General features: G+C 34.3%; 3 protein-coding genes across 7 annotated transcripts in view; 1 reads left to right on the top strand and 2 right to left on the bottom strand.

Annotated features, from left to right (window-relative positions):
- LOC142978039 (glutathione hydrolase 1 proenzyme-like) overlaps nucleotides 1-20,791 on the bottom strand; it is a 56,182-nt gene that overhangs the window by 12,932 nt on the left and 22,459 nt on the right. For 2 of the 4 annotated variants that reach the window (XM_076122266.1, XM_076122265.1), the window contains exons 2-4: nucleotides 13,321-13,556; nucleotides 12,015-12,236; nucleotides 1,353-1,573 (exon numbers count right to left, since the gene is read on the bottom strand). In XM_076122266.1, the coding sequence (XP_075978381.1) occupies nucleotides 1,353-1,573; nucleotides 12,015-12,236; nucleotides 13,321-13,433 (556 nt within the window). In that variant the 5' untranslated portion in view covers nucleotides 13,434-13,556. Of the gene's footprint in view, nucleotides 1-1,352; nucleotides 1,574-12,014; nucleotides 12,237-12,425; nucleotides 12,812-13,320; nucleotides 13,557-20,791 lie in introns of those variants that run through there. The other 2 variants (XM_076122264.1, XM_076122267.1) reach the window with 2 other exon arrangements.
- The window catches only part of LOC142978041 (uncharacterized), a 48,562-nt gene continuing 30,827 nt past the window's right edge, over nucleotides 3,057-20,791 (top strand). The window contains exons 1-2 of one of the 2 annotated variants that reach the window (XM_076122273.1): nucleotides 3,057-3,375; nucleotides 8,987-9,081. The gene's annotated coding sequence lies outside the window, so the exon portion shown is untranslated. The remainder of the gene's footprint in view (nucleotides 3,376-8,986; nucleotides 9,082-20,791) is intronic. The other variant, XM_076122275.1, reaches the window with a different exon arrangement.
- LOC142978043 (nuclear protein 1) lies at nucleotides 10,057-10,801 on the bottom strand. The gene has a single exon (XM_076122277.1). It carries the CDS (start codon nucleotides 10,676-10,678, stop codon nucleotides 10,478-10,480), a length of 201 nt encoding a protein of 66 aa, XP_075978392.1. The 5' UTR covers nucleotides 10,679-10,801; the 3' UTR covers nucleotides 10,057-10,477.

Here is a 20,791-nt window from a genome sequence, read left to right as displayed (position 1 = left end):
TAGCCAGTTTAAATATATCCTGACTTGTATGTTTAAACAAACCGGTTTGTAATTAACGCTTACATAACAATTTACAGTAAGTAGTAGTTTTTAATTGTGACTTCGTTTGTGTAAGAATAGATATTGCGCGAATTAGAAAAAAATCATCAGGTTATAATCTATTTACGAGCCAAATTTTATTAAAATCTGTTCAGTCGTTTTGGCGGGAAAAAGTTACAAACACACATTAAATAGTACACATATTTTATGTACATCCATCGTCGAGAACTTTCATATTTACAATATTTATTAAAGGAAATGAGTTATATTTTTGTTCACACTCTAATACAAGTATTGTATACTGATTATGCAATACTTTCTAAATAGTGGTATTATTTTTAATTATCTTTTTTATCAGTCAGCCAGCCTACGATAATATTTTATATTTGTTTTGTTTACGGCCTGTAAGTCACGTAACACGTGAGAAACGGACAGATAATATGTATTTTTTAACATTCAATTGATTATAAAATCTAAAGTATCTTTCTTCAAGGTTCTTGATAAGATTATTTACAATAATAAACAACCTTATTTACCTAAACAACCTGTGCCGCTGTAAGATTGACCTCGTTTCCAAATACATGGCGCTTAAGTCATAAATATAGTTTACTAGCTGACCCGGCAAACGTTGCTTTGCCATATAAAAAAAAAGTGTCACTTAGGTGTATAAAAAATAGATGTTGGCCGATTCTCGGACCTAGTCAATATGCTCACAAAATTTCATGACAATCGGTCAAGCCGTTTCAGAGGAGTATGGCAACGAAAACTATGACGCGAGAATTTTATATATTTGATGATAATAAATGATATAACAGGTACAAGTGATGTAGTATAAATAAATAATTAGGTTGGTCTTAGATAGGATTAATTAAAGTTAACGTATTTTAAGAATTGGGTAATGTTATTACATCGTTACCTATGTTAGATAACTATGGCATTGGAATATTTTTGTAATATGATAAACAGATTTAATTAGGTCATACCTTTGAAGAAGCAGCGCAGCGTGATAATTTTTGAATTTTAAATATTTTTTCTTCTCTTATCTTTGAAAGAGACTTTATAATTATATTAGTCTGCTGGCTAGCTGTCACACTCATCTACATAATATATAAATATACTATAAAAATGAATTGCCGTTTGTTAGTCTTGCTTAAACTCGTGAAGAGCTGGACCGATTTAGGCTATTTTTTTGAATTATTTGTGGAAGTCCAAAGACAAGTAAGCATAAGCGGAGCTGCGCGGGTCAGCTAGTTTCAAATAATCATCGAGATTTAAAAAATCTTGTTTTTAAGGAACATTGCATTGTCACGAACCTTTTGAAGACTTGTCGTGGCTTCCGTTGAACATGTCATAAGTAGCGGCTCCGGGGGCAGTCTCCCTCGCGTTGACGGTGTAGGCCTTCTCCTCCTGCTTGATGAAGACGGTCATGAAGAACCCCCCGCCGAGCCCCATGCTCTGTTGGTTGTACAGCCCGTTGCAGAACATGGCTGCGATCGCCGCGTCCACTGCTGATCCGTTCTTTGCGAGGACATCCCTGTTACACAAAACAGTAAAATGTCATGTGTGTTATGTTTCTGTATGTGGAAAAATGGACTATTTATATAATTGTTTGTGTTTTCTTATTAGTATATATTACACTATTACACTTAATACACTATACATAAAAAAATACAGGCCGAATTTAGAACCAACTCCTTTTTAAAGTCGGTTACAAAGGGTATATAGTCACCACCTAAACATTTTAAACTATTTTGTATATTTCTAAAGTAAGCCATATTTTTTTTTAATTTTAAATGCTTTACTTATAGGAATGTAACCGTATGATCTAAGATAGGTACTCATTTATTAGTTTCCATTCCTTTTTTCTGTCAGCTAAATTCGTCTTATTCTTAAAGCATATTATCAGATGTATACTTAAAATAGAAGAAGCCTGAGAGGCCATACAATGTAGCCGTGTGTTATGTGGGTAATTTCATTAATGGACACCGGTTTGGCGGAGGTGTTGAACCCATTTGATATCTCAATAAGTGCCTCAAGGATATAAAATAAGTGTCTGTTAGTGGTTTGTATCGTTAACTAGAAATCAAAAAGTGGAAATACTTCTTTTTTGGGGTAAAAAATATAGCAGAAAAATATAGGGGTATGCTCTGAATAAGTAGCATAAGTTTGGCTGTTTTATCCAGTCATAGATTGAACTAAGTTTTTTATTATTAATATAATTTTTATTACATAATATACCTATGGCTTCGGTTTATTATAACCTATTATTAAGAGTCACGCCTTTTATAGATTTTTCTAGTACTATTAAACATACGATCTTTTTTCTCAAGGTGCAAGTTACGTTAAAACAAGGGGTAAAGAGTAGTACCAAACAGGAACCGTTGGACTCTGAATGTCATTTAGTAAAAAAGACAATTTCGCATCGCCATGTTGTGAAACGCCATTCTGACAGCTGAGGCGACCTTTTCACAGTTTTTCATAACGGTATCAACTTCCATGTGAAACGGTTACTACAACGGCTTTTATCTTATTTGCTGTTGTTTTGTTCTGATATAAATTAGTTATGTAATTCGTATGTTATTGTATGTCTCACTCACGTGGCTGTATTATTAAGATATGGATAAATATAGATTGACGGTTTTGTGTTTTTTTATCTGCGTGTTTGAGAGTGCTCGAAATATTTTGATGGAGCTTGTTTTTTGCTTAGTAAATAAAAGTCACATAAGCTGTTTTTCTATAAGATGAAGATAATAAAAATGTGTTTCTATTAGCCTACGTTTCTAGTTGTTTATTTGTTATTAAGATTTTTTTCCAATAAAATTGAACACACACAAAACAAAACACTTTCAAGGTAACGTCATGATTGTCCCTTTAGCCAGTTGTTTTGCAAATCTAATCAGACAATGACTAGGTTTAGTTAAATAAACATCCATAGTGTCTGACTAAGTTCATGTGATGAAGGCAGAAATATTTGCAGACTTGGAGCTAATCAAATAAAGATTTTATTACCAGGCGTAGTTTTTATATGTTTTTAAAGGTCAAGGTCACCCCTCATCCTAGGCGGGTGAGGTCATCATTACAATGTGATTTTTTAGGTCGTTGCTCGATTGGCAACACCGTTTAAGAAAGGCAGACGTAAACATTGAAATATTTACCTAGTTTATGTAAATCAGTGCCAAGGAAACGACCTAAATATCAGCCAAAAGAATAGAACATGTCTGAAAATTTCGCATTATAAATTTAAAATAAAAGAAGGCTAAGAAGTTTGTATGATACAATTTCATATAAACTGTAAGGCCACTACAGGGTACTGAATCGGAATATTATAAAAATAATGTAAGTTCAATGTAATAATAGAAATAACAAATCAAGAATCTTGGACTTGTTTGCTGCTCAAAATGAGATTAATTGCTTTAAAGCTTTCTTCAGACTTATAAAAATCATTCAGAATCTGATCTGTCCATCTCACTCTATCATTACCGTACAAACAAAGACAGCACACAATTTATTAATAGTATTTTAATTTATGTAAATATCGCCATTTTTCTTTGTCTATATCAGTGTAGGTGTGTTTTGGTTTGAGCGTTGAATACGCATGATAATTTTATAAACATTGTGTTAACATATCCGAGAATTTCATCATACAATTGTTTAATAATAAAACTCGTGTGACCCGCTTGTTTTTATACATTTATATCAGGTGTAATGCATATACGTTTATTTTACCTACTTCTTAGGTTATCTGTGCCTGACTTCATCAGACCACATACGTCAGAAGTGCTTAATATTTTTCCAAAATGATACATTTTTATTAAATGTAAGTCTGTGTCGTTTGAGGAAACGTTTCTACTTTCCGTATTCGGTCGGCTGCGATACAAATATAGCCACGTGGTTAGTTACCCTGGGAAATGACTGCGAGAGAAATTCTATATTTTTCAAATGCCTAACCAAATCTAGCGCGGATTAAAAAAAACCAAACCTTTTCTTCCAAAAATTAAGTTTAAAATTAAAATACAGCTAAAAAAGATGACTTTATAGTCACGGTGTTATAATTATTTAAACAAAGCGCTCCAAATTACACCTATTGTTTTAATCTAGGTCACAAAACAGATGATAACATTAAAATATAATTTGTTTTCGACATCGTAAATCTAACCGATGTACGGAATGATACTCATTGTTATGTCTGCCGCTTTAGGTACCTACTACCTACCATACGCATTGCGACAATAATATTTATACAGCTGATTCTACAAGTTTAATTCTTCCAGAAATGTCTTACGATAATTGTAATCGGATTATAAAAACTGGCAATGCCTTTTAACTAGCGGAGATATAGTCGAATGATTGCATGAGCGTACTCACGAAACGTTTCGTTTGGTCTTATTGGAGGGGCGAAAGCTGACTCATATACGTCTTACAAGAAATTATTACAATAGTCTGAAGCCTGAAATACTATGTAGGTATCTAGATCAGGCTAAGTGGTAAGCTTCGAAGTAAGTCTCTTTTATGCACGCAACGTGGATTCAGGCTGTTAAATTGTGAGATTTATTAAACTATCTGTGGTATCTACATGGCTGGAAAGTTTATAGTAGATCTTCTGGATCTCATTGAGTTGTTCTTGATAGTCGTCGGAACATAACAAGTTTGCTGCTTTTGCCAATCTCATTTTAGTATTCATAAATAATGTTTCACATAAAATTCATTGCGGAAACGTACCGAAATCGTTTTCAAATACATGTTGCAACGACGGAAGTAAAACATTAAACAGAAAAGAGAAATTCGTTTGTAACTTTTTCAAGATTTTTGAAGAATGGATCGTAATTGGGCAATTTTTTCGCGTGATATTTGGTGTGCGTAACAAGCTTTAAGAAAGTGACGTCAAATAAAAAACAATTTACCTCAATCTACTCTTTTTTCGTTTCACAATGATTTATGACTAGCGTATAGACTGCGCTGTAAGCTATGTTCTCTGCTATTGCTTTAAAACTACATTGCTTTAATTTAAAACTACAAATTACACTCTTAAGGCGTAGTATTAAAATAATGTTCATACACGATCAATGACCTAACTGGTTTTAAAGAATAAAAAATATAATAGAGCAATGAAACGCACACCGTTACCGCTGAGCCTCTGGCAGATTTGTATCTGTGTTTTTTTAACACATAAGCACCATGTACTAATGTACATTATGTACATACGTATGTAAAAACGCACTGTACGTGAAAAATAAAGTATCATCATCATAATTTTACTGCATATCGCGTAAAAGATGAATTTAGCTTAGGCTATATTTTACTCTAATTGCTTGTCCAAGTTAATTGATATTTATGTGATGGGTAATTTATTTGCTTTTCCTATTAGAAAATAAAGAATATAATTTATTAATCATTGCACCAGCGCTAATGCACGATACCTACATATTTTTACGTTAAATCCGTCTTGGCGATGGTGGAAGCAAATAAATAAGTATATAATAATATATAAAGAAGAATGTGTTTCGTTATTTTCGTGTAAATGATTGCTGCATTTTATAAAAGGCTGTGCTGTAACTACAATTGTTTTGAATCAATTATGCAGAGTTTGACAACGATTATATTACTGGAGAAATCGTTATAAAGTTTTTCATATAATGGGAAATTTTGTGATATATGTAGGCAATCGAAACTTCTAGAATATCATACAGTAGTCACCTAGGTAGTTAGGTGCGTAACAAAGTAAATCTAACAATCAATATTTGTACAATCAGTTAGTGCACTTTCAGTGCGATTGGTCATTAGAAACGGGTCGTTTAGATACGCTCCGATAAGGTACTGTGTTGTTTAATCTACTAATATATTTTATACTAGCTGACTCGCGCAACTTCGCTTGCGTCATATAAGAGAGATTGGGTCATAATTTTCCCCGTTTTTGTAACATTTTTTACTGGTACTCTGCTCATTTTGGTTGTGGTTGTGGTAAATAGCCTATAGCCTTCCTCGATAAATGGATTTTTTCAATTCGGACCAGTAGTTCCTGAGATTAGCGCGTTCAAACAAACAAACAATCAAACAAACTCTTCAGCTTTATAATATTAGTATAGTATAGATTATTACCTAGGTATATTATAAACGTACGGTTTTAGATATTTCTAAATCGGTTTCGATTTAAAGATAATATCAATTAATAATGTTCATTGACTTCTTGGCCCCTATTCAAAGTAAAACTTTTTAATCAAGATGGAAATCGACGAGAAAAATATAGTAATAATAATAGTGATTCAGTCTGTTCCTTAGATTATCTCTTAGATGTCGTGAAATAAGAAATGCCTTAAAAATGTCGTAAATGATGTTCATATAAAGGTTAATTCATAAACTGCTTTTATGATTAAATGTAGTGCTAATAGGTACCTACTCGCCTTTTGACTAAATATGTTGTTTTAAGTAAAGTCAGCCAGTCGTCTGCTGTGTACTCAAGTAAAATAAATATTATTATCTCATTCTAAAATGGGTGTATGACTCAAAGGTGTTACTGTGAGACAATGATATGATAATGGTCACATACCTACACGTATAGAAGTAAACAGTACAAAATGTTTGTAAACTTTGAATGCCAACTATGGCTCCAAAATATATTTTTCTCAAAGCCTGTTCATTGTTGAGATACCGTAATGAATTCATTATATCTAATAATCTAATATATAATATTCTCGCGTCACAGTTTTCATTGCCATACTCCTTCGAAACGGCTTGACCGATTCTCAGGAAATTTTGTGAGCATATTGACTAGGTCTGAGAATCGGCCAACATCTATTTTTCATACACCTAAGTGACACATTTTTTTTTATATGGCAAAGCAACGTTTGCCGGGTTAGCTAGTATAGTATATAAATTAACATATAAAAGTGCATATACTTTTTAATAGAGAGGTATAATGACTGTGGTGGACTCAAGGCCTAACCCCTACCCCTCGTTTGGGAGCTGAGAACCTTGCCCTGCAGTGGGACAGAAATGGGTTAATAAAAAAAATCTGAAGATTATATTTAGTAAATCATTAAGCACAGAGTACTTGTTCCTAGCCTAATCTAGGCAAGGACTACGTACCTACTTAGTATACAAAAAGTTACTCTTAGGGCCACGGCTAACCTATAATTTTCGATACTGTTTTGTTGTTGTTTCGCTAAAGATAATCGTATTTACAGAACGGAAAATTTCGATAAGTAAGTGCTTCTCAGTGGCCTGAAGAAAGTGATACGACCGATAATATTGCTATCAATTGTAATAACTTTGTTGTGTTTGCAGATAAATACACTGTATGTGCTATTTATTTCAAGATACCGACCAACTGGACTTGATAAATCTCTACTTATTTATATTACAAATGCGAAACTGTCTGTCTTTTCTTCATGCCCAAACTCCTGCAGCGATTTCGATTTATATACGATATTTTGTACAAAATATGTTTGGAAAGCGGGAAAGGAAGTATCATAGTATTTTTTCAGAGAAATGTTACGGGGCCGGGTACTATGCTGGTAATAAGTCATATAACGATTAACTGTTGTGCACGTGGACGGAGTCGCGGGAAAGAGCTAGTCGTAAATATTACAAGTGCCTTTATAAGGACCTATACTTAATAATAAAGCTAAATAACTGTAAATTCCTCTTAAGTACTTTGAAGTACTCGTATTAGTACCCACTTAAACTTTATTGATTAAGTTAGTACCTACCTATAAGGTTTTATAAATATTTTTATGGGGTTTGTACGCAGGGCACATAAAAGGATAAACAGATTTTATTTTTGTTAAAATACTATCCGTTGATAGAGATAAAATCACTTTGTTATTTTAAATTACCCTTTATCTCTATCAAAGGGCATGCACTCAAGGCTTAAACCCCTTCCTCGTTAGGGAGGAGACCCTTGCCTAGTACTGTCCCATACAGTTACGGGTTCAAAAAAAGTTGTTTTTTGAGATGCATATATATCTGAGTAAGGAATATAGGTATGCAGGAACATATGTACATACATACATAATATCATGCTTTCTGCCAAAGGGGTATGCAGAAACCAAAGAACACGTATTTCAGGTATAAAATAAAAATACACAGTAGGTAAGGCATGCGTAAACTGAAATATTCAACTGTATCGTTCTAGTAGGTATCTCAACGTGTTTACTAGTTCAGTTAGTAGAGTTAGTCCCAAAATAACTGGCCTGTCTATTTCCATCAGTTCACATTTCTCCGAGGCAGGGAGATAGTTTGTCAATGTCCCTTCGTGATTCTCGCTCTGACTTTTCTTTTTATGTAACAGTACAGTGACATTCAGAGAAAAAATAAATTGCATCCAATGTGTTGCCAAGAATAGTATTAAACTTCGTATTTAACTTGCTATTTATATGCTCAAACGTTTGTTAATGGAATGCAATTCTTTTTATACTTTAGTATCTAAAAACAACGCTGTGTTTTCTACAACTTTTTCATAATATTTACCTAAAATACCGGTTTCGTTGGTCAGCAATAACTTCCTACAAAATTTCCACTAAGAAACTTGTTTGATTTTTTTCCTGTTTGTCTAGACAAGCATAAAGAAATATGAAGCTTTTTTTTTAGATTTTCCTTTAGGAATAGACCCAAAAAATAAATATTTACAAAAACTATAAAATAAAATCACTTTTAATTACAGAATTTAGTTCATTTTTGTATGAGAACACGTGGTCTTAATCCTACGCATATAAGAAGACTCAAAATATATTCATGTTTTGATAATATTCACGTGACAAACCAGTTTTTTGTAGTAATAATAAATTAAAAATAGTTATCTGTTCAACAGTCATTATTATGTATGGGAGCCGGCAATTACGAAATCGATCTGTTACCCAATCTAATTATAGGACCACGTTGCATCGCGAATATTAATGTACTAGAACTATTACATTACTATCCTACTCATAATATCGAATGTAATTTCTAGATAATGGGGTCTGCGCGAAATTAAAAACACCTCCAATTGATATCTGTTTTTTAATGCTTTTATAAAACAGAAAGAGACATATTATGTTGATTCATGTAAGTAATTTTCTTTCTTATTGATTAGTTGGTAACTTACTAACCTATGATCTCATTAAAGGTCGGAAAAAATACTTTTTTTTGTGACCACAGATTGCATTAATCTCCTTTTCAAACGAACTGATATCTAACTAGCTGACGCACCCGTTTAACAAAATCCTACGTGACTAAAATGACGAATTCTCATTAATATTATAAAGACTATTAAATGCTAATCAGAAGTTAATACCTCCGTCTGGTTTATACAACAACAAAGATAAAACCAAACGAAAATAAACGCGATATCAATGAGTTCGTGTTTCGAGTGACGCGCAAATACTTCTATGTGTTTATTTATTTTCTGTTATTGTTTACAAAGTTAATGAAAATCACTGTAACTCAGTGTAAGTATGCAAATGGCTATTAGTTCGTGCGAAAAGATCCAATTAACGTACCACAGTTACACAGTACAAGTTGCTTTTTTCTATTTTGTAAGCAAATTGCGGGTAATCGTTCGTTACGAATTGGTTTTAATTTGTTCAAGCCGGTGTTTCGTGTAATACATTGCCAGTAGATACTAGTACGGATGTGCGTACGTGCTCCCCGGCAACTACATATATGAATACATTAGCTAGGTACTTACCTATGCTTTGAATAAATGGCTTATGTTTTTGAAAACAGAGTACCCACTCATGCGTGTACCATAGCTAAATCCTAACAACATTCATTAAGTTATATAACAGAGCTGACCATTAGGTTCGCTCGTTCGATTTTTCTAGCGACGTAAAAAGCATTGTATAGGTTCAGATAATAGGCGGACAAGGCCAGCCACCTCGCGGTCTGCCCGGCCCGGCTCCGTCAAGGTTGCTTTTGTGTATAAACATGAGCGATCGATCGCGTAGGCGGCGGCGGAGTTACTCCGCGCAACGCATACTCGACGACCTCCACAGCGTTTTCCGCTTTAAAAACAAACAAAGAGGGAATGAAACCACGAAATATCTTAACGAACTATAATTTTTATTTTTCTTAAATTATTACAGTCATTCTAGTACATCCATAGAGGTACGGAAAACATAATAATCTAACTAGGAATAATAACACAGCAGTTGTGAGCTTTACAACAAGCCCAAGTAGAGTTGAGATCAAAGGTGGAACGGTGTGGAGTCCATCGGCTGTGACGCGTGGTGCGCGCTGCGCCTCACCGCGCCCGCTGGCTCCTCGCTCGCCATCTTGCTCGGTGGTTGTGGTGTGCGAAGTAGAAGCTCTGCGTCAGCAGGAACCGCCGTGGATGTTCCATTGATCTCTGAGACGAGTAGCGGCCCGAACTCTCCTCGGGTATCCGCCATAAAGTCCTCCTTTCACTCGGCATCTCGATTGTCCGTTTACAAGCCATAGTCATGTAATGTGCGAGGGTCCATTAATGCTTGTTAGCTTTCTTGTTGTTCTCGGTGTTGACCAGCTTGGTGACGATCTTTCTGGAATGGCCGGACGGGTCGAAGTGGTTGGTGTGCTCGTTGACCTCCTTCTTGGTGCGCTGTTTGCCGCTGTGTCCAGAGAAGATGTGCTTGTCGTGGTCGAAGTTGTAGTAGTCGTACTCGTCAAAGAAAGCTTCGGACATATTTACGTTTTAATTATATAAATATTGAAATCACTGAGAATTAGTCGCGTCGACGACGTTGCTTCAGAACGTGTTTTAACTGAATGTTCGTTGTGTTTGGAGGCAGCGCGCTTTTATACGTTGGCACCGACACGTCACTGACCGCATGCGCGTCGATAAAATTCTCGAAACGTGATTGGTTGAAACGCTGCGCCGACCCGGTTATGAAGGATGTTTTGTTTATTTATAGACGTTTGTGTGTGTGAGTAAGCCGGCTTGTAATACCAACTTAGAAATGGTAATTCCTACCGCCATCAAATGATTGTTTTGGTACAAAACGATGTTATCCGCAACCATAATATTGGTTATACGCCTTTAGTGATACAGGTTATGGACACATTTATAACCTCACTCATCTACCTAAACAGGGTAACTTAGATCCTTTTCACTATGTTAAATCATAATTAATTAAGCAAATCAGGAAGATTGATTGTGTTTACAGGAAGATAATGTGACGGAAAATAAGAAAATTTATTTAGTCAGCAGACCTCCAATCATGGTTTTGTGAGCTAGACTCGATATCCAGCTTAAAAACTAACAACTACCTGTTAATGAAAACTAAGAGGTTGTGATACAGCACATGTGCAATGACATTACAATTTCTACTAAATTGGTAGATTTTTTGTTATTTAGGCAACTCTGAATGCCGGCTCAATGTGACATTATACATGTAGTACATATCTGTAAATACGTACATATATCTACAATAATATTATTGCGTCAATTAGGAGCGCAACGAATCAGCATTAACTCGATGTGAAACACCAGTAGGCAGCTACTTAATAATGTATAACTCAATGTTTTGATCGAGTACCGCCATCTATTGGTGAGTAGCGGTAACTAAAATATTATGAAAAAGTCATGGGTACTGAAAACCTTTTATCACGTGATATTTCAGTATTAATCAGCACATGCTCAGCTTATTTACATTAATTAGGATGTAGTTGCAGTTTAAAAGTGTGATGAGCAATTGGTTCTTTTAGTTCGTACGCGCTATGTTTCTAATCGGTTACCTTGTAAAAATTTGTCTGTTTAAAACATTGAGGCCACACACGAAAAAGCCCAATTTAAATCATTTACTAAAATTCTAGTACTTCTGATTTTTTCTAGAAAGTTATGTTGTCTCAAAAACGAAACAGAGAATGTATCAAACGTATCTTAATCTAACTGACCGAATAGCTAAAAGACCTAGTCCTTTGATTAAATCACTGTCCATCTGCTATCATAGAGATGAACTTTTAACAGACAGAATCACAGAAAGCGGCTAGCAATATAAACAACAGAAGAGAGAACTTACCTTCCAATTCTTGAACACTGAGGTGCATCTGTGCACACAGCGGCCCTTTGGAACACATGGAGCCGCGATGCTGATGGTTTGAGAGGCTCAATTGGATCAGGAGGTTCTGCCGTCCTCCTTGACGTATAGTCCGCACTTCCGATCAAGTAGCCGCTCAGTGCTGACACGAACACAAGCACAGCTAGAGCTGTGATAACTATCTTAGTCTTGAGCTTATACGGCCTGAAACAAATAAAACAATTCGCAATTAGCGCTATCTGTTATCGAATAGCAATTTTGTGTTGTGTGAGACATTGTTATCCAAAATACCAAAGGTTTGTTCTTTAATTTCATCGATGATGTTATTTAACAATAACATCACAACACTTTCGAAATGTGCGGGCTGGTCAGTTCATGGACAATATTACTCACTTTTCCGGGTAATCATCGTCATCACTACTGAAGTTGCCTTGGAATATAGTAAATCTATTGATAGGGGACACCAAACGTATTGTATCTATGGGTGCCTCGTCAGCATGGTTACTGATAAAGTTTCTCCTGTGTAGACCACTTCGCAATGATTGCTCCATGTCTCTTTACAACAATACTTCAGGTTGACAGGTCCCGTACTGATTAGCGGCACATCACAACATAACCTTGTCAATTTCCCAACAGTTTTCCACCACACAAGTGAATTGGTAGCTTTGTTCCTAAAAACCAAAACTCGTAGGTGTTTTATTTTGCTTTTATGTCGCGTAACACAGATATTATAAGAATTTAGACTGTCCCAATGACGTTTTAGAGAAATGGCAGGTGGTTACGCAGTGAACTTGCTTGCGGGTATCGTGGAAATCGATACCAAGAACAGCTGTTCCAGGGCGAGCGTGGCTAACACGAAATTAATTCACATTTCAACAGATGGCGACACTGCGCAAATAAGAAAAATAGAAAAGTCAGACGAAAACTTTATATTAGCTTTTCAAAATAACGAAAATAATACCTCCTGCATTTTATTTACATTCAATATATACTTACGCTAGTAGCTATATCTAGCGAATTGCGCAGACTATATTGTCAGGCGTACCGACAACAAACACTTACATACTTACCTATTTATACTCTACTAATACATTATTACTCTATTATACTCAATTGATTTGCAGAATATTTGAGTTTACCATATTTTTAAATATATTTATAAGGCATTTTTCGAAGATTTGTTAAAGCAGTATTTACCTACATACAAAATAATAGTTCTCTGCTATATACCGATATTCTTTTAACTTGGAATATAAAAGTAAAATATTAATATATAATTAAACATTACCCTTCAGGATCAGAATCCGGTAGTCGAATGAGTACATGTCGGTTTTTCTTCCTTATATCTGGTCTCCCAGGCTTCTTGAGCGAACTGTGCCTTATCAATTGTTGTTCAGGCATTTTGTTAGAACACTTCAGTCTTTAAACTATCACTATACAAAGAACGCACTATGTTTGTGTATGTAGAAAATAACTTGATTTAATACTGTCCATTGTTGATTTGTATCGGTGACTTGAAGAAAACTAGATGACGATAAACGATTTTATATACGTGCATTTGGTGCAATCATTGCGGAAATTGTAAATATACTGAAACTTAAAAAAAACCCTTTGGATCTTTATTGCCCGGTTTCTGAGACACATTTGATGGAAGTTCACCTCAGAAATCGGGCATTAGTTGGTTTGGTTTAAACTTAGCCTAATTATTTTATCTATGCATTGTTATTCGGAAGTGCTTTCGAAGTTCCTATTATTTCCTTTCATATTTTTATTGAAATATATATACTATTGCAGACTTGGGTGGCCCAACTATTCGTTTTTCTATAAAAATGACTGGTGATCATTAAAACTAAGCAAATAGGTTTTTACCCTTCATTAAAACAGCTCTCGTATTCTTTATTTTTCTGTTTTCATATCAATGTACTGTAATCGATTAGTTTTCAAGATAAATTCATAGTTCAACGTAACGAAACTAAACTTCTTTTGTATTTACTTTCAACTGAATCATTTCGAACCAATCCTAGTTATTTTTACACAATAAAGTACCAAAGTTATCATTTAAGTACATTTGCAACTGATTTTTATCATTCTGTTTTTGTTTTGACACTTTGATATGTTTTTTTGTTTCAAATAGATTATGTTTAGCTGTCATGATTATCGTGATGAATACGTATACCTTTTATTTCATATTTACAATGGAAATATTATGAATCACATTATTTTGACGGTTCGTTGACTGTAACAGATGGCAACGTATCAACTTCAACATATAACAGACCAATTAAAATTAAATAATTATATAATATCGGCATTCTTGTGGACTGCTGACAGAAGTGAAAACTTGAAACTGTTATTTTAATTATACTTCGTAAAGGTACCTCATTCTACTGATACTACAAATGCGAAAGTTTATGAGGATGGATGGAAGTATGTTTGTTATTCTTTCACAAAAAAAACGCAACTGAACGAATGTTTTTATTTGATACACACTATAAACAGATAGTTTATACCCTAGATTAACACATAGGGTACTGTTTACCACAGGGAATCTCTGCACGCGAACAAAGTCACGGGCGGGAGTTAGAATAATACAACTGAGTTATGTTTATTTTAATTTGAACCTGTACCTTGCGCACTAACTTGCCTGTAAAAGTTACTAGTTTGATAAATAATTGATTTGTGGCAAGTAGAGTCACATACATCACTTACATAACATCACACCTGTTATAAACGAAGACGTTACCGGAGGTTTTTGAAATACACCCATATTTCGCCATTATTTTGTCACATGGCATTTTAAGTCACGTGGGAAAGAAGCCAGTTATTACCAGTTAATTTATCTACAATCAAAGATAATGATAATTATCAATAGATAATAGATATAATCGATTTATCAATTGTGTTATCGATTTCAACTTAATTGATGATGTGTTCGTTTTATCTGTACCATTTGAATTAGTTCCAGTAATTAAGGACCACTTAAATGTGGCATTCCTTCCTCAAATATGAAAATAACTGCTTAAAGGTTACCGAAGAGATATCTCTTTAATAAAACTAAGGAAAATGATTATAATTATATTATTATTCAGTTGTTTATTTGGGTCTTTAGTCATTTCGTACCACAAGCTATTCGCCCCGCGGTGCGAATCGCCCAAGTACAGTACAGTACAAGCTCGCAGTGTTTGGAGCGGGGCGAATGGCCTATGGTATATTTTGGAATAGGTCGATTCGGACCGATGATAAAATGAGTCAATATCCCTTTGGTAGGTCTAATTTGGACTCATAAAAAATTCCATCGAGAATTAGTACAGGTGAGAAGAAAAGTGATCGTTGACAAAATAATGTTACAGTATATGTTTAAACCCAATGTAAAGATGGCATAGTCATATCGATTTTATAAATAATCATACAAACTACAAAAAGAGAAATCAACATCAAAAAAAATAACACAAGTATTAGTAATATGGCAATGGTCTACAATCACAGTTCGATTAACATTTGACGCTTTACTTTGAACTAAATTTTGATGATCACAAACTATGATATACGTTACAATTTCCTCATAACTAGTTCAATTTTTAAAGTCACAGGAATTACATTTTATGTTGTTATGTTGAACAATAATTTTGTGTTCGGTTGTACCACAATACATCCTCTTTATCAAATACCACCACCAACCACCAACTCGATAAAAACTTGTGGGACGAATCGACCCATTGTAACGAGTTATTGGGCGATTCGCACCGCGGTATGAAACGACCCATTCAGAAATAAGACTTAGGCGATTCGCACCGCGGGGCGAATCACTTGCGGTGCGAAACGCCTAAAGACCCGTTTATTTTCAGCAGAGTTTTGGCAAATGATAATAGTGTCGCCCACATAGCCATCATGAAACTTAATACAGTGATTTTTTATAATACACACGCTAGAATCCTACATTATCTATGAGTACGATAGTACCTATACTTTCCAATACAGTAAAGGATTAGAAAATTCAAGAAATTAGTTTTTGCAGACTCTTTCGTATGAGTGCTATGCTTTTTAACTACAATATAAAATTGCTAATTATTCAGTACATAGTAAAACATCTTTGATTGTATTCGTCGTCAGATGCCAGTCACATTGAGTGGTCCATTCATCACGTCGATTACAAGTGACACGCCACGGCTATCTAATTGTACTAACGTCTAGTTCAAACGATGTCCCCCATACAATATACTCACTCACTCGCTAATTACAAAGATAAAACAATGTCAAGAATTAAAAAAGATTTGTTGTTTATTTTTTTACGAAATATTAAGTGACTTTACACTTTTTTTTAACCCATAACTGTCCCACTGCTGGGCAAGGGTCAAAGGGTCACGAAAGGGAAGGGTTAGGCCTTGAGTCCACCACGCTGGCCAAGTCAAGAAATGAATTAAAACATTATTAGGCATGCAGGGTTTCATCACGACGTTATCCATTTGTTACTGATATATTGTAATAATGTTATATTAACATTGTTGAGAGAAAAGTATTTAGGTAACTTTAAACGAATTGTAGAAAATCTCTTACTTGAAAGTTGAACTATATGTCTCTTGAGATAACCTATTATCTCGGAAAACAGTAGGAAAGGCTTGGGAAATCTCGCAATACGAGCTACTGATAAGTTTTATTTTACAGAGCTTGGTAGTTTTTTGTTTTTTGAGTAACTTTTAAAAACTGCAACCAAAACGACAATGACAGTGTGGAATATATATACCTACCTAAACGTTAAAATTCTGTATTTTCAAATCTTGATTGAGAGATTAAACGGCGTTATGAAGGTATATTTGGCAAGGTCATTATCATCCATTATCAGGTGACGTGTGACTATCTTTGTTCTAAATACCATGACCACGTCACAGAATAGACCACGTTATCAACTATTGTTACATGACAGTACAGTAGCACAATTCTCTAGAGTCGGTACTGTCGAGTATAGAGAGTTTGTCATTTAAATGTACTGCTTAAATAGTTCTTACGGAGCCCGGTAGAGGCGCTAAACGATTTTCGTGTACAATTTCCCGATAGCTAGCCGATTGTCGTTAGTCGATAGTATTAGAGAATCGAGCTACTGTATTATCGCCTGTTGACATTTTCGTAACACATCGCAATCATATTTGCTTAGTATCCATTGCGTTTCGCACAGATAAAGGCAAACACCTTTCTCAATGACTTTTGTAACGACTGTCGTAAACTTTTGAAACTATCTCATTAGAATCAATAACAGGTTTACTTGTAGGATGTCTGGTATTTAGTAGTAAGAGGCATAGTTTTATTACCAATTTGCATTTATCCTTGGTAGCGATCACGTGGAGTTCGTGTATATGTCATATAGATAGATTGCCGGGAAAGGATTTGAAGTTTTCGGTACTAAATACGTTCAGTAGCGAGATTTTTTACAGTCGGAATTATCGAGTATCGAAAGTTTGACATTTAAAACATACTGCAAAAATAGTTACTACGACGGCCGCTAGAGGTACTCATAAGATTTTTATACAAAAATTCTTGATAGCTACTGGTTGTCGATATTCAATACTAGTAGAGAAACGAGCTAAATTGGATAGCCTTTAAGGTTTTAAAGGATAGATTAATATACATTTTTTTTATAAAGAATTTAACTTGTAGTCAATAGCACCAAAATAAATACTGGAAGAGCTATAGAGCTAGTAATTTAAATTTATGTTTTCTAAATAAAGGAAAACTAAATGTTATTATTGAAATAATGCTTCTTAGCAGACAGCAAGAATGAGGAATATAAGCAAACGAATATACTGAAACTCTTTCTAATAATAAACAATAGCACAATTTGACGCGGTTCCTTTAGTCTCGTGTAATTTTGTTTTCTAAATAAGTAATGTTATTTCTGGTATTTCTAACTTGGCTTTTACGTCTTAGAGTAGTAAGTTATTAGTCGAGATCCAAAGTCCTAGAACATCAGCTACTAAAGTTAACTTACTCTATTAAGCATTTAGTCATCAAGAGTGACAGAAACCTGTTTTGGCAGCTTTTTGGAAGATTTCCATTGTAATTGCTAAAGTATTTTTAAACATTTATATCTCAACTGAAGATTTATGATCGGTTTCATCAGTTCTAAATAAGTACCGGATACCTTTCAAGCCAAGGTTCTCTTTTAAGTTGTTGGACTATAGTTTGTGGCGAGAATGAGTATGACTATAAATCAATATTTGTCTGCCGAACAAATCTATAATACGATAACGTGATAAATCAACAGTCAATGAGAAGTATAATGCTTTAACACTTAAAGGTTTAATGGAAATAAATTGTATGTGATTGGTTGTTGACCCAAAACGAGTGGTGATAATACTCCTTAAATGGAGAGAGACATTGATCTTGAATGTCACCGGTAGTCACTACATGTAGACCTTACGAAATACAACGGAACTGATGTATTTAACTGCATTTTTTCTGCTTCTGACTAATTCTCGGTTAGTTTCTGAGGTGTATTTTGTGTCGGATGGGTTATTCGAATATTGTCTTTAACCCGTGTAACTAGTTGTAGTTGTAAAATTATTTTGTTGCAAGTATCTGATGGTAACTCCGGAAAATAAATTGAGAAGAATTCTACTGTGAAATTCTAACAAATTATAACATTCAGGAGATTAAAATCAATAGATTGTTAATTCTAGATATTAATTGTCTAAACAAAATATTGTTTTTAATTCTGCTGTCTTTGATGATAGGAACTAAAACGAAACCTTCCTAAACAAAGCGATTGAAGAAGAGACCAAAATGGTCTCGATTTTGCAAATTCTTTTTCACAACTAGTTTCATTTTAGGGGTAATAAGTTACTTCAGAGTGACATGCTAGATATAAAGGGCTTAGAATATGAATTTTCATTCTGAAACTGTTGAATAAAGAGAAGACATTTCAATATTTATCTTCTGGACACATTCACTTGTCGGAAGTGGAGCAAGTCTTAAATAATAAAAGAAGGTGAATTGTTTTCGTGGAACTTGCAAACTTGTTGGAAAAACAAAGGGCTGCGTATATTTTGTGAAGACGCGAAAAAGGATAGACTATTTTAAGGTTGACGAAGTGTTGAATAGCAAACAGTGAGTAGAATTTATAGGCGGTAGTGGAATCTGCAGATGGCTGTGGGTGGCTCTAGTAATCTAACGAACTAGTTTTTAGTCAGAATGAGTATTTACTGCTGCGAAAAATTGAAACTAATCGCGTCAAAAAGTGGTGGGGCATTGGAGAGGAGAAGATTTTGATTGTAGCAGTATATTAGGCCGGGGAAAAAGTCTTTTCGCATTATAGTATGTATGAACTTGTAATAAAATCTTTTCTCTACACAAAAAAGCTCGACATTTGGGTACCTCACGAGCTCGCTGAAAGAAATCTAATGAACCAAAACGAAATCTTGAAGCCAAAGAGATTTTATTACAAGTTCATACATACTATAATGCGAAAAATCTTTTTCCCCAACCGAATATATTCCAAGGATAAAAAGATTGAAAAATACGTACAGCTGATACATATGTATAGCTATTTTAACGACACATTCCGTTGAACAACGATGGTCGCACATTATTAATTTTAATACCGCACAGCATAAAACAATTTTAAATCATGAAAGAATTTTACTCATGAAATGTTTCTGGCTTAAAAATGTGACCAGTAAATTTGCTGAGCCGTAAAGTCCTAACCGCATATGACCCGGAAGTAACCTCGCAATGAAACCGGACAAGTTTATCTTTTATGTACATACAAACAAATGTGGAAACAGTTTTCTTTCATTATACTGGTGGGTTTTATTTCACGGAATTATTGCCGTTGCATTTGATTTAACAAATTCAACGGATTGTAGTAGAACATTTGAAAAAATCTCTTTGACGATCAAAAGGAATGGCTATTACTTTTTGAACAGCTGTTTTCTTCGTCCTACCTTCAGAACCGGTGGTAAATCAACCTACTGTTTTATTGAATCAGATTCGTTAGAACATACAGACATACGCGGCAAGGGGGCTTTATTTAATAAAATGTAGTGACGCAGTGTTTAAAATATAATAACGATTCCATCTTAAAGTGATGACTATCGAGTTGTTTATAGCCCTCATTAAGTCCCGTTGCTAAGCTTGAAACTAGTTCATTAGTATCCTATAATTACTCGTAGAAACTTCATGAATACTTACACAAACTAGTTACCTACGTACTTATAGCTATGATTATATCAATCTTGTGACTTCTGTAATTATATTTGACCGAAGGAAATATGTATCTACGTTGCTGCCTCGTTTTATAGTGTTAGTCGTTATAAAAAAGCAGCGAAAAACTGGTAGATTTATTTGAGCGTTCGCGCCTTAGGCAAAATTTGATTTGTAATTAACATGTTTTATTAAATTAGGTATATATTATAATTTTGCAACAAACCAAATCATAATGATTTGGTTTGTTGCAAAATTATAGGTCTTGCACACAAACATAAATTTTGTAGTCAATATTGTGTTAAGAATACTTTTTCATGTCGATATAACATAACGAAAATTAAATAATTTCTCTTCAAAATGTTACATTTTTTAAAACATCTATGCAATCTTGGGTTGGTGTACCTAGTATTATGTTAAAAAATATATGCGCTCTGTACTTTAAATCCATTTTGTCATTATCATAATCTACAGCAGACAATTCAAAACGCTAATTGTATAATAATTTACTTAGATACTTATTTATATGCACATCCGACACAGTGTTCAATAAATCATTAAGAAGA

Source organism: Anticarsia gemmatalis, chromosome 13, assembly GCF_050436995.1.
Source record: "Anticarsia gemmatalis isolate Benzon Research Colony breed Stoneville strain chromosome 13, ilAntGemm2 primary, whole genome shotgun sequence".
In the NCBI taxonomy this organism is placed as follows: domain Eukaryota; kingdom Metazoa; phylum Arthropoda; class Insecta; order Lepidoptera; family Erebidae; genus Anticarsia; species Anticarsia gemmatalis.
Note: the sequence above shows the minus strand (reverse complement) of the source record. Positions and strands in the feature narration are given on the sequence as shown.